Genomic DNA, 14,838 nt, shown 5'->3' on the forward strand with positions numbered 1-14,838 from the left:
GGTAGAAAACTGCAGTGACAGCAGAATGAATAAATTGAAAAAGTCTCTCATTGTAAATTGTCTATCGCTTGTGACAAACGATCTGATAGGCGAGTGGCCCGGGTTTCCGACGCATCCGTCCCAATAGAGCTGTGAATAACCGGTCTATCTCCACACTGCTTAGCACTGGCCCCGCACTTAATAATTCATACAGTGTGAAATATTTTCCCCGGTACAGATATGCCAAAGAGCTGCCGCCAGCAGGCGGAGGGGCGGCGAGGGGGGGTGTCCCTGTGGTGCTAATTTGGGGGATGGTGACGTGCGTAGATTTCTGAGGGGGTTGTAGTGTAGAGGAGACGCCTCAGACACATTTGCTCTCCTGTACACTCTGTCTGAGCAGGAGACACAGAGAGTGCAGATGACATTTAACTCATGGCTGATCTGCCTGGAACCAAGAACAGAGAGGGGAAACACGTTTCCATTTGAGCTGACTGAGCACAGTTAGAAGCCACTGTGGGGACAAAGTGAGGCTGTAAACCTGCTAAGTACTTTTTGCTGTTTGCTCCTGTGAGTGTTGTGGCAGCAGGTTGTCTGTGGACACCTGGTTCATGTCTCTTGTTTCCAGCAGCTGACTCCTCCTCCTGCCTCAGGCTCCTGCAGGAACCCAGAGCAGCTCTCATGGTCCCTGACCTTACTGTCCCCTTCATTCACAGTACTTACCTTACACTACCTTTTTTCTTCATAGCAATGAACCCACAGCTTTAACGCCCTTCATCATAAAGCGTGCATAGACGTGTGCACTCTTGGGCTTCTCTGTAATAGTGTCATGCAATGTGGGTAATTTGTGTGTGATGGTGCCGTGTGGTTTTGTGTGGCTCATTTCACAGCGCAGTCCTGTACAAACTGGGTTTTTATGGTTCGCATTCAGGCCCTGATACCAATTATGCAAACTATTAAAAATTTAAGGAGGACAGTCTTTTATAATTTAATCCTAAAGTAATAGATTCTATTAAAAATGCATGAGAGGAGCTTTATAGATGGAGCTAGAATTAGTGTCTATCAAAGACTCCAGTCAAGGATGCAGAGGGAATGGGCGGCAGGAGTGCTGCTATTGCCTCATTATTCAAATAGGATATGATTACCATAGAGCAAGAGTCCCTCAGAGCTGAGGCAGAGCTTGCCGGCCAATGAGATCACACACAGAAGGAGCAGAGTTTGGTCCCCCAGAAGGAGAGCTCCACTTTCTGGTGCAATGAGCTGGTTTAAGGTTTTAACTTTCTCAAATGGGATTCCAGGGGATGCGCGATTTGTTGTGGTTTAAAGCATTCTGCCGCTGAAATGCTCTTTGTCTTCTCTGGTTTCTCCTCCCTGGTGTTTCACTCAGGATTGTTTAGTCTTGTCCTTCCTGAAAGCATGTTGAAGGTGTTCAAGCATGAAAACAGGAAGCCTGCAGTGCTGTAACTTAATGGCTCATACAGCAAGTGAGCAGCAGACGTTTTAACTGGCCTCAGTGCTCCTTGGTTTACCCCCACAGAGCTCCCCGGACAAGTGGAAAGCAAAGAGAAGACTTCACCGAGTAATGTGCTTCTTTTAACAAAGCAGCCATATTTGCACTCTTTCTTTTTTTTACGCTATCCGACACTGGCAGGGGAGCTAAACAGTTTTTCTGCATCAGAGGTTTTATGGGGGACAGATAGGAAGTGAATTTCCCTCTGTTGCCATTGTGCCTTGCTTCAATAATTACAGGTGCAGCAATTGAGATTCCAAAACAGCCTCTGAAAAGGCTCTGTGCTTATTAGTGTGCTGAAAGAAGTGGATTGTAAAAGCCAATAAAAATTGGAACCTCATGAAGCTTATATGGATTTGAAGTTGTGCCTTGGAGGTAAATTCCTTGCCTTTTTGATGTAATGGTTGCCTGTTTATGGAATAAATCCAACAGGCTTAATCGATCATCTCCGTGGAAAGGTCAAGAGGAGAAGCTGTGGTGTTTGAAGTGCTTATCCCATGGAGGAGCGCCAGAAATGTGACACCTCCTTATGAGTGGGCGGTGGCAGGCAGATTAGTGACGGACAGGGTGGCCCAGGGGTGATTTAGGGAGATTCAGCTCTAAATACGCTGTGTATATCAGCAAGAGAGAGGGGGGGGGGGGGGGGGGGGGGGGGGGGGGGGGGGGGGGGGGGGGGGGGGGGGGGGGGGGGGGGGGGGGGGGGGGGGGGGGGGGGGGGGGGGGGGGGGGGGGGGGGGGGGGGGGGGGGGGGGGGGGGGGGGGGGGGGGTGGGGGGGGGGGGGGGGGGGGGGGGGGGATCGTAAGCTGCCTTCCACCAATCCCCCATTTTCAACAGAAAAGCATATTAGTAGATTATAAGAAAATGTCCAAAAAAGAAGAGTGGGAAAACAAGGGGGTCCCAGCTGGTGGGGAAAGGTGAACAAAAGTGTATTGGTTTTAACCTCCTGCTCATGCCTTCTGTTAAATGTTGCTTGAAGTTAGAGGCCGGTTTCATCCCTCGGCACGCTAATCTAGATCTGGAGTGGGTGCTGTGGGCAGCAGCTGTGCTCCGAGTTGAAATCGGGCTTTCTCTCTGCCTAATCCTCTATCCAGGGATCACTCAGTAGGGTGAAGACAATTACCAGCCTGCGTTCTCATGCTAATGGAATCTCTAACTAGATCTTACAGAAAGAGGAAAAAATTGATGAAGGAAGAAGAGAAGCATGGACAATGGCGCAGAAAGATGACCCAACTAAAATGGGTTTTTAGATTACCGTTTAATTATTGATAGAGACCCAGTTGTAAGGCCTAAGGTCAGGATTTGGAGAGCATTTTCTGAGAAAGGAAATAGATTATCAGGTTATTTGCTGTGTGTGCGCAGAGGAGTGTGTGTGTTGTGTGAGGAAGTTGCTGAGACAGGCCTGATGTCACCCAAATATCAGCAGCTGTGTGCCTTGTAGTCTGCCTTTCAACCTTTTATCACCTGCCTCCAGCAAGGTGTCTGGAGTGGTTTTAAATTGCATTAATATGCAGGAATTTATAGATTGCCTCCCTTGGCATTTCTGCAGGGAGGGGAAGAGAGTATTACAGTCTCCATCTGCACTAATTACTGGGTCTTGGCAGTGTTACCTGTCTCTTGTGAAGGACAAACTAAGGCACAGAGCAGTACACACAGAGCAGAAGGAGCTCATCTTCTGGGGAGTCTTCAGGAAGACACATGTCTCCGTGCCATTTTTACCCCGATATGTTTGATGTGTTGGGAGCTTTGACGACCATAAAAAATCCCTGCTAGCAACATCAATAAACTAACTGCTCTGTCCAACTTGCAGCCTGAGCTCAGGCAGAGAAACTAACAGGCTTTACAACACCTGATTCCAGTGACAGTCGCACGTTTGCTCAAACTGTTGTAGTTGAATGTATCAACATATATCTTCTGTTAATCCTGCTGGAAACTTAAATGGACTGTCTCCTGGTGTGTCAGAAGATTTAAAATCATGGCAGCTCAAGAGTAAATCTTAACAGTGTACACCAATCGTGTTTGCCTTGAAGAGCAGCTCTGAGACCTGAAAACAGAAAGCGAGTCTTCTAAAATAAATCATGGAAGCAACGAAATGTATCAAAATCCTTGGGAGGGGAAGATAATCAGTCACATGTGCCGTTATCTCGGCGATGACCTCGCTTCTCAATTCTCTGCGTGTTGGTCAACTCGCTGATAACACAAAGCCTTATCAGGCTGCTTTTGTCATGGAAAGTATTTAAATCATTACAACCTGTCCACTTTTTCACTCATTCCCTAATCATCGAGCAGTGACACCAAGGACCTTGCCTGTGAAAACGAGATCAATGCTTTAACTCTTTCAGCATAGCTGCCAGGTTTATGCTTCAAATCTGCATGCAGTAACTCCTCGTCCTCGCTGTGGGTTTCTCAGGTTCTGTGTCTGTCTTTTGGTCCTGTCAGGAAGACTTCTTTGGATTGCTGCTGCACAAACATCTTGCTGCTGTTTGTGCCATCTGTGCCTTTAGCCAGCAGGTGATTACCAACCGCAGCCTCACCTCCCACTCTGTCCAATTGGATTGCGACTGCTGGCACTGTCAGGGCCAGGCTTTCAGAGGGAGCAGGATGACAACAGCTGTATAGCACACATTTATGGAGCGAAGGGAAAGGCTGCAATGAGAAGAAAAAATGTGCAGAGAAAAATAAATGCCTGCTTCCTCTCCCAGCCATCTTAGCTGTGAGCACTTGTGTCATCCTCTCTTTTCTAGTCCTTAATATCCAGCAGAGCAAAATGGTTTGTCCACACTTGAGATATATCAAATGAGATCAGTGTCAACATTTCAACGGTGCACCGTTTGATTGCCTTGTGGGCTCCACAACACACTAATGTTATGCTTGACTGAGTATTGGATCCATGACAACCCTCCAGTGAAAGACGGCGGAGCTGTCCTTTGGACCGGGGAATTGGGGTCACCTTAGGCCCTGCAGTGAGCTCTGTTTGGAGTCAGGCTTCGGCAAGTAAGAGAAAGAAATCACATTGTTTGAATTTAATTATATTTCATTGATTTATTGAACAGCCATTAATAAGCATACATTCTGAGGCAAGGCCATTTTGCGTGAAGTTTTTTTTCCCTGTCTCTCTCTCTTTCTTCTTGCCTGCTCACTCATTTCATCATAAATTGACATAAGCCTTTCTTTGAAGTTCAGGAGCCAGCTGAGGAATGACAGCACAACAAACAATGAACAAAACACAAAAAGACAATGAACACGGTTTGAATATTCAAGTGAGCCACCGTAGGACGGGTAGAGGGAGAAAAAGAGCCCTTGTTTTATTGTTGTTGTGTTAAGCCGTGAATGGACCTGTCTGGGGACAATAAAGGATTGTGTCACATCGGGATAAGAAATTCTGCAATATCAACATGCTTTACAAATGGTGTGTAATAAGGTTTACAGAGAAAATTTAAATCCAAGTATGAAAACCAAGAAGGCACAGCTCATTTTTTGGCTGAGTTTAGGTTGAGGGTTTGATTTATGTTTGAGTGTCCTGCCTGCAAGGCGAGGCTGCATTTGTGGAAAAAACCATGAGAAGCATAATTTTTCTAGAGAGATATTTAGTTTTTAATGCAGCCAGATTTGTGTTCAATTAACAGCAGCCCTCTGGTGTATCTGTGATCAAACTCTTCAGCTTCTCTCCAATCTGTTCAATATGTGTGAGTGTGCCGCTGCCGTTCGACACAACACAACACAACAAAGGGCTGAGGCAATAAGAGAGAAGCGGATGTGTTTCCCCTGTGGTTTGTCTGACAATCTTAAGCCATGCTCTCATTGCTCAAGAGTCCCTCGCTGGCATCAGCAGGAGCACAGAGACTCGGTCATGTTGCAAGAGCACCTTGGTTTGTACTGAGCTGCAAACTGATTGAGCATAGAGGGGACTCTCCCAGCGAGGGACGCAGTCTTTAGTCGGGTTTCAGACTGCACACTAGTGTAAATACAAATGAAAACTTTGACTCTGTATACCAAGGCACAAGTCCGTTTGAACTTTGGTGTAGTTTGTTGTAGGCATATTTTACATCACAAGAATCCTTTCAATTAATCCCCAAATCAGGAAAATGTTTCTACTTTTAAAAGTTACATATAAACATTTAGTTAACGTTATATACAGTGCTTCCTGGTTCTCGCCACACAGCTTTTTTCATTGGACAAAGATGAGCTCCGAGCCTGTTTGGTGTGAAGCTGTTTGTTATTCCTCTAGCTTCTGTTATGTTTCATATATATCATTCTTTACAACCACCCCACATTCTTGTCATTTCAACTTCACCTTTGCAGCACAACTCATAAATATTTCTGAATGACAGTCTGATTGAGAGCTTATTGTGGTCAAACGTTGCTTCTTAAATATTATTTAACTCGTCCCATGGTGCTGTGAGGCCAAGAAAGAGCATCTAGCAAACAAATCAAATATCATTCTGCATTATGGTACACTTCCTTGCCCTGCCATGCATTACCCCATATCTGCTCAGGGCTCTTGTATGTACATCTCATGTGAGATTAAACCATGTTGAGGTCAAGCTACTCAGGGATTATTTGACTGTACACTGGACACAAGGTGTAGGTTTAAAAAAGAAGTGTGCAGAGACTTATGTAACTGAATCTTTAGTAAAATCTACCCAAAGCTGCATATGTAATACTTTGGAGAATTCCTATCTCTGGTTGTTTCCCAGATCTGCAGTGGAAAATACATTGTTCCCCTCGCTAGCTTGGATAGCTGTGATTTGCAGCAATAAGTAAGAAGTCAGGCTTTAATTTATTCCCGTAATGCTGCTCAGGTAGTTGCTGAAAATACAAAGTTTAATAATTAATTGTAATGTTCTCAATTTTTCACCTTCAACAGTCCTGATGTGTTTGTAACGCAACCGCCCAGCTGAGTTTTGTTAGCAATCAAAGTCATAAGTGTCACTGTATGAATCTGCATCATTATCATTCATTCCATTTATCTTCATTTACTTCAGCTCTTTTTGTTTTCTACATTTTAAAATGTGGCTGCTGTGTCCATAATGGCTCACTGCCTCCTGAGCACCACATTTACCATTAATGAAACTTAGCCCCGCACAGAGATGCAGCAGTTGGCTGTGAAGTCAATTAGTCCTTGTTGCTATTACAGGGTTGACATTAGTCTAGGCAGGGCGTGTTTTGATTAGAGATGACAGACGACTCGCTGCTATTGGATTGCCAGACATTCCTCACCCTTCATCCCCTGGGTGAAGCTATTGAAGCTGACTGGAATATGGAAAGCTAACAGCTGAGTGTTTTTGCCAAGATGCCCTTCATCTGCAGAAAAACCTCTTATAAATACGACTGCGTGGCAGACGAGGCAGTATAAGCCCCATTAACAGTGACATGCTGCATCGTATATATAAGAATCAGCTGCCAATATGTTATTCCAGCACTGTATATCATGACAGTAATGCCTAAACTGCAGGCTTTTACACACAATGGCCTTTTGTTGTGCAGGTTATTTATTGTGCTGGTGAGGTTGTGCAGAGCATCCAGGGGCTTGTATTGTTGGGGAATCCGTGGCTCTTGTTTGTGGAGCTGGGAGGGTTTGCTAACAATGCCTTTTTTATGTCCCACAGTGCGTGCATGTCGGCAAACGTCCCCTCACAATTTTTGTTTGTGTGTTGTTTTGTTGTTGGTGTGGGTGTGGATCTGGGTCGGCGAACATAACCCTCTCATTGTGTGCCACGTCCACATAGGCCCATTTGTATCAGGTACATGTGAGCATTAGTGTGTGTGTTTCCAACGAACAGTATGAGTGCAAATTATTTAGTGCGGCTGTGTGGAAAGTGGCGAGCTGAAGGGCTTTAATGCCAGTCCTTCCTAATGGAGCCTTTCTCTCTGGCTCCATTCATGTGATGGTATGGTGACGGAGGAGGGGATGGAGGGGTGTGGGGGAGTGCAGGGATTAAGGGGGTAGAGGCAGTGCCTTGTTAAAGAAAAAGAAAGGGTTTGAGTGTGTCGATTGGATTAACTTGTTTGGGCTTATTAAGAGGGGAGACACAGCAGCTTGTTAAAAGCACTGCATGGGGTGTCCCACAGTGAGACGGCAGGGTCACCATTCAATTAGGCCAAAGCCCCGCCCCCAACTCATTGTAGCGGCTGTCTGCCAGGCTCCAGGACCATGCTGGTCCTGCACTGGGAGGGGGATTTTCACTGGAGACTTTTAAAAGCGTGATGATGGATTTTCTATTAAAAACACAATAATTTTAGCCAGGGCTGCTGCTGTTTCTAATACAGCACACAGGTTACAGTACCAACCCTGGAATTATACCTTTTTAATGAGTTTCTTTGAGAAATGTAAGCATGTTTTTTTCAGACACTACTGCCAGACAGCTGTGTGGTATTTAAAGATTCTGCAAAGCCTTGGATTACACCATTTAAAATTAGCTTATTCAATTCAAATTCAACATTTGCTAACATTTTGATACTCTTGGGTCACAACAGTACCCAAGAGTATCAAAATGTTTCACAATAGGGAAACTAGTTATTTGTTTTAAGATCAGACATGCTATGCGCTAATAGCTTATACTGCATCCAGAATGAGGGCTAATGTTAGCCCTGGTTGTAATCCCTGGAATATGTATACTTGCAAGAGTTTGAAGCAGTTATTCCCAAAAAACTGGGCTGGTTTACTAAAAAGGGATGTAAATATAATCACATTTTATTTCCGTCTGATAAAGAAAACAAACCTCACTTATGTTAGGTGTTGTCTTTACATGAAAGAATCACAACTTTACAAGATTTCAAATGAGGAAATCCAGTAGCTGACTAATTCAAGAACAATCACCAAAGGTTCTGCTATCTTTGGAAGTTTGGCGTTTCTGATACTCAAAAATATTTCAGTCCATATCAAAGAGTATTGAGGTCCACTCGTAGCCCCAGTATCACCTGCCTTTCTCTGTCTTTCACCTGAAACATTTGCAGCTCAAAACACTCACAAACACAACGCTTATTCACCCATGACCACCCTGTTACACCCCGCACTTGGCAGGATGCTTATCTGCGCAGACAGCTTTGGGCACGGGGAGCCATCTCCTCTGATCTCCTCTGCAGTTTAAGAACCTTTTAACTCAGAAATAGCCTTCTGCCGAGCCCACCGCCTCTTGATTCCGGCTTATTCCCTCATCTCTTGGGACTGATCTTCCGCCCCCATCGCAAACCCTGCAGCAGAGTTAGCAGAACGGGAAAGAGCCGATAGACATCCTGGCTTTTGAGATATCCCCGCGCTGGTGTAATAGGAGACCTGAGAGTGGATTTGATGAGTGAGTGAAGTGTAGGTGGGTTTTTTAGCAGTGTGAGTTGAGCAGTCTGTGTGTCTCTCCTTCACCTCAGGGATTGACCCAGGCATGACAGGCTATGTCAGTGCAGCTGGATGATGGGTCACAGAGCTTTGGTTGGGGGATAATTTCCTGCCTCTGATAGATATCTGCTAAGTAGTACAATAAGCTAATAGGCGGAGATGAGGGGAAAGGGAGACATGACAAACAAGCCAAAGACTTGCTCCTTCTGCCTCGCTCTTAAAGGCAATAATAGGAGAAAATTGGTTCTTGAAATTGAATTGGAAAAAAAAGTGGGTCCTCTTTCAGCCAAGTATAATGCCTCAGAATACATTTGGTGAGCAGCAAATGGAGAAAAAATGGAGGGTAGTTAGACAATTGTCTTTCATGTCAGAGAGGGGAAAACTGTGAAGGTATCCCCCCGTTAAGACCGGCTTTTAGTCTCAATCTCCTCCATGTGTTCCGCTCCACTCTCTCTCTCATCTCTCCCGTCTCCTCTCTCTCCACTCTCCGTCTCTTCCTCTCTCGCTCTCTCTCTCGCTTCTCTCTCTCCCTCTCTCTCTCTCTCTCTCTCTCTCTCTCTCCTCTCTCTCTCTCTCTCTCTCTCTCTCTCTCTGAACCACTATCTCTTAACAATGGGCTGTGAGGACGGGCTGGGTTGTGAAATTAGTATCCTCACAGAGAGGAACAGGAAAGGATTATGTGAATAGCCCGTAATGAGCTCAAAGTGTCAGTGTGTTTGGGCCAGGCCTGCCTGTGGTGAGAGAGGAAATGGCACTGCAAGCGACCTTTTTTTGCTCAAGCACCTGGCGATAAATAGAGTGGCCCCTCTCTCCATCTGCAGTGTATGTACGTGTGTGTATGGAAGCATGCATGTGAGTGTGTGTGTGCTAGAGTTAACGAGTAGAGTCTTAAGATTAATTTACCCACATTTATAAGAGCGAAGCCTTTCTGTGGACACATTTTTACACCATCAAGGATGTGCTAAAAGTTTTGTGTGCTGCTTCTTACAGGTTTTAAAAATACACACTGAATTAGTGTGTTAAGTGTGTTACACAAGCCTCAGGGTCTGAGGTCAAATTTAATGTGTTGTGAAAATGTTTATTTAAGATGCTTTTTAATGAGCAAAAGACTGAATTCTTAGAAGGATGGTGTCTTTTTTTCCTGCAACACCTGCTTCTACTTTAAGGATTCAAACCAGGAATTTTATTCAACCTTAATTATAGACAGTAAACTGAGTTGTGTTTGTCAATGATGCTTTTGTCTTTCAGTTGTCAATATATACTTTTAATCAGTTGACTTTATCTGTGGGAATCTTTTCTATTTGTTCAAACAGAGCAATGAAACAGTGTCAGTAAACATGGATCTTGCGCTCTGAGCTCTGATTTAAAATCTGTAGTTTGTGTAAAGAGGACTCTTGTAAGTTTATACAAATGTTCAATATTATTGGTTTTGATTTAAGTAAGCTTTAAAAAGGTATTATCTACATTTCTATAAGTGGATACAGTTGGTAAATGTACAGCGTGAACTCATAAGAAGAAGCAAGGATGCATTTTATTCATTATTTAGAAGATTTGTGGTACAAGGTCAGAGGATTGAGCATGGTCTGAAAAGCAGGCAGTGTATTAAAGTCACAGTGAAATAACCCTCATTGTATCTTCTGTCAAACATGTATGGCACCAACATTCAATAAAATGCAAATAAAAGTAATGCATTAGTGCAAATTGAACCTCTCTTACTTCAGAAGCAGTTTTCAACCTTGGTCAAATGTTAAAGGAACACACTATCCTTTCATAAAGAGTCAGTTTCAATTGAATGCTTAAATTTTTGTTTAATACTTTGATGCATTTTAATGTTGCTCTAGGACTGCCATTATTTATCTTGTAATCATTGTAATTGCTTCTTTCACATGAAAGAATGATAATCCATACAACTAAGTAATGGACTGAGGGCAGGTGGCTAAATGTTCATTTAGTGATTCACTGAGAAAATAAATAACGGCGAACAACCCTGTGACAGGCGCATGAAAATAATTTTTCAATAATCTGCCACGCATCATGGCGGGAGAACGCTGGCGCTGACAGCACCGATGAAATATTTGCCTCTGCTCTTTGTTTTAATATGAGAGGAGACCAGCCCAGATGGAAACGATACTGTTTCATATTGAATGCATTTGGACGAGGGAATCCAGCACATTCAGAGCAAAGACTAAGGCCACAAAAGCTTCTGGGCTTCTGTAGCATTAAACTCAGTACAGTAAGAACATGTGTTTTCCTGTAATTGAACTACAGAGGCATACATTTGGATCCCTATCTTATAAAAACACTTTCTGGACCTAAATGTTTCACTTTAGCTCTTCTCATCTGGCACATAATACTAGGAGAAGAGTTTGTAATCAGTCATCATTGTGCTTTGTGACACTGCTATGTTTCTCTGATGAATGATACCCTCCATGCTACTCGATTGTTGAGGGCTCTCAGTGAGGGAGCTGTGGGTTTTCTGTTATATATTTATATAAATATATTAGATGTGTCCTGTGTTTCCCACTGGGGCTCTGATGGGCTTTTGAGAGGAAACTCGCAGCACTGCCTCCTTCTTCCTGACTGAAGGTGGCTGTGGGGAAAAGTGGGAGTGCAGAGCTGGAGATTTATGGCCTAGAGGGAGATTGATTAGTGCCGTCCACTAGCCCTGATGTACTGTTTGGCAGTCTCCCCCTCCCAATCCATCGCCCACACATATGCATCCATACACCTCAACACACAGCTACACACACATCCAGACACTGCTCGGGTCCCCCAGGCCTCCCCTGACAGTCCCCAGAGCTGTTGCATGTTAAGTTGCAGGCAGACAGACTGCTGTTTTCTCAGCATTAACCATTTTTTTCTCTGTCCATAGATAACGCCATCAATCACCACATACACACTGCTGCCCTGGAAGGAATGTGCCTGAGTGCTGCTGCTTTCTGTGTGAGCCTGTGTGTTTGTTTTGAGGACGGTTTCATAGACAGGAGATGCGGGTGAATGGTTGTGTGGATGTGCTGTGTGAAGCTGCAGAGTGACTGGCCCTGGACTGTGCTCTGAAACCGTGTCAACCGTGCTGCCCCGGTGCAGGTGTGTGTTTATCATTCAGCACACAGAGCTGAGAGGCAGGCAGCTGTAGGCATGCTTCCCCATTAAATCCTGGGTGAGAAAGCTAGCCCGTCTAGCCCAGAGCCAGCTCCTGCAGGCTAACCGGACACAGCCAGGCAGGGTTTGATCCTTGAATCATCTGTTTTACTCACCCCGTTCTTCTTTCTTTCTTTTTCTGCTCCAGGTTGGCCACAGAACTCCCCCGGCTGTAGTACCGTGCCCACCTCACATGCTGGCTGTCTGCAGAGGAGGCAAAACCCTCCACCCAGCACCCAGTGTGTGCCAGCAAAACCCTGGAGCCCCTGCAAACCTCGGACGGAAAGTAAGTAGAGAATGTGATAGGGAGCCATGGGGTCAAGAGTTCTGTGGTTTGTTGTCACTAGGAATCTTATATAGTTTATTCACATTACACTTAGTCTTTGGATTGTTGTATTGTCTGTCCATTCGTTGTGAGGTCTGTTTAGCTGTGCTGATGTGCAGTCGTGGCAACATGGCAGAACAGACCACTGTTTAACGTGCCTCACTGGCCCCGGGGTGACCCTGAGGGTCTGTTAACATTTACAGTGTCTGGCCTGGCTGTGCCGGCCGCCTGTAAAGCATGACAGCTGCTCTGTTTGCTCCCTGAGCACCTCCCTCTGTCCACTCACAAAACGGTGTAAAGGGACAGAGATGAGCCAGGGCTGAAAACTGTTCCAGAGCCGGATAAACTAGTTCCAACCAGTTTGGGATTAGAGCTAGCAGCAGCACTCAGGCATCTGGAAGGTGAATTTCTCACTAATTTAGTTGAAGCTCTTGGATAAGCTTTTTTACAGTTAGTCCTTGTTTTTTTATTAAACACTCCTGGAGACTTTAGTGGCCTTTGTTTACATGGCAGGCCTACAAGCTAGCTCAAGCTCATTAAAAGGACTGCAGATGGAGAGCAGGGGAACACAAAACCTACCAGTTTCTACCTCAGCTTACAGAGGCTTAGTGGGAATAGCAGATCTGTGCCTCTGCAGCAGAGGGACATTGTACCAGGCCTGTAGATGTTTGTGAAACAAGAGTGGTAAACAGATATCTTGGTGCATTTAAGAAGGGGCCACACTTAACACTGAGTGGGGTTCAACTGGGCCCACTAGTGTGGTTTAGTGAGGTGAAAAGAAAGGGAGGTAAAAAAGAAACTGCAAAATAGAATTAGGGAAGTTTAGATGGAGAGGAAGTGGGGAGAAATGGAGGCAGTCCTGAACAGCCGTCTTAATCGATTCCATCCTTCCAATTTTGCAGGATTAGCCCACTTCCTCTCAGGGTCCTTTTATTGAGGAGCAGCCAGTGGGAGTCAGGACTCAAATCAATAGAAAAAAAGAACAGTCTCCAGCCCTCCCTTGCCCTACCCTTTCACTGACCCTCTCTCTGTAACCCCCCCCCCCCCCCCCCCCCCCGCGTCTCACTCACTTTTCCTCCACCTGTGAATCTTTTGATTGAAGACTACCACAGCAACTGACTTGAGGTCCATAATGAGGATGTTTGAACATAATAGCCCCCTTTCTGTCCTTGGAGGGGGAGGGGGAAAGCAAGTGTTGGATTTCCACCACTGTGCGCTCTTGGCCTCAATAAGGCGATTGTTCGTCCAGGCCCAGAAGGGGGTGCATAGAAGCAGACAGTGGGTCTGAGACAGTGGGTCTGGCTGCAGAAGTGGGCACACTCGGGTCACCATGCAGAGCAGGTCCCGGTGATTGATTGTTTTGTGACCCAGTTAGTGCCAACATGGGTCAAAGAAGGGGGATTGTGGGTAAGGAGACCTTGGTTCTCGACAGGAGGCCAAATACCAGAATACACCCCTGAAAGAGAGTGAGTGAGAGCATTGGAGGGGGATTATAGGGCAGGGAGGTAGAGGTGAGCTGTGTCATTTGCATCTGCTGTCCTTTACAATGTGTGTGTGAAGATCAGGATGGCAGAGCAGTTGGGATGAGAGGGCGAGGAGGGTTTTTAGAGAAAGCCCCTGCATGCAGATGCTGAGTGGCTGCACAGTTCATTGATGCGACTCCCATTAAAAATCCCTCATACCCTCAATAAAAAAGGACTTAACTGGCTCTGCCATCAGCTGGAAGCGTTCAGATCGGCTCGCCAGACAATCAATTTCCCCCAAGCGCACAGAGCTTAGCGGGAGAAACGGGAGGCGGAGAGCGGGATGTTTCCATTATCACAGCCCCGCTCTATGTCTGGACTCGGGGGGCTGAGGTTGGGGGGATGGGGTGAGGTACTGTAGTGCTGGAAGTGCAGGGGGGAGAGAATGAAGGGAGGTGGAGAAAGACAGACAAGTGGAGAAGAGAGAGAGAAGGAGAAAGGCAGACAGAGAAGCTGGCTTTTCAAAAAGCCATTGACCGCCTGCCCTTAAAAAAATCATATTGGATTAGCCTCACAGAGACGGGCCTTTTGATATTTTCTTCTTTGGCCATAGAATTAAGAAGAGTGTGGAGCATTACTTGAATTATAAATCATAGGCACTTGCTTTCTCTGCACCCAAATTCCACGCATATGTGGCTGCACTCTCCAGCGCCAGCCCCTGTCATTTTTAATTAAATCCCCCCTTATGGGTGACATTTGTAGTTTGCCCACCAACCCCCAAATCCTTCGTCCTCCCCTCATCTCGCTACCCACTGCCCTAGATGGAGACATGAAAGGCAGAGACGGCAGAGGAGCCAGAGCCTCTCATCCTGCTGTGCCCCAGAGAGAGGGCACCCATCCAGACAGATGAGAGAGAAAGGCCCTGCAAGGGGGAGAGGGGTGAATGGATGCCACTGACCCCGGCCACCCTCGGGCAGCGGCGTCCTCCTTTGCTGTCCGTCCCTCTCCTTGATCGTCCTCCTCCACTGTGGATCCAGAGAGAAAGGGAGAGCGCAATAGCGGTGCACCATTCCAATGATGAGTAACACCGAG

At 45.7% G+C, this 14,838-nt stretch overlaps 1 protein-coding gene across 1 annotated transcript in view; it reads left to right on the forward strand.

Annotated features, from left to right (window-relative positions):
- fam222a (family with sequence similarity 222 member A) overlaps window positions 1-14,838 on the forward strand; it is a 49,996-nt gene that overhangs the window by 14,449 nt on the left and 20,709 nt on the right. Inside the window, exon 2 of the mRNA XM_034691050.1 lies at window positions 12,107-12,244. Coding sequence (XP_034546941.1) covers window positions 12,107-12,244 — 138 coding nt within the window. The remainder of the gene's footprint in view (window positions 1-12,106; window positions 12,245-14,838) is intronic.

The sequence above is a fragment of the Notolabrus celidotus genome, chromosome 9 (genome assembly GCF_009762535.1).
Source record: "Notolabrus celidotus isolate fNotCel1 chromosome 9, fNotCel1.pri, whole genome shotgun sequence".
NCBI lineage: Eukaryota > Metazoa > Chordata > Actinopteri > Labriformes > Labridae > Notolabrus > Notolabrus celidotus.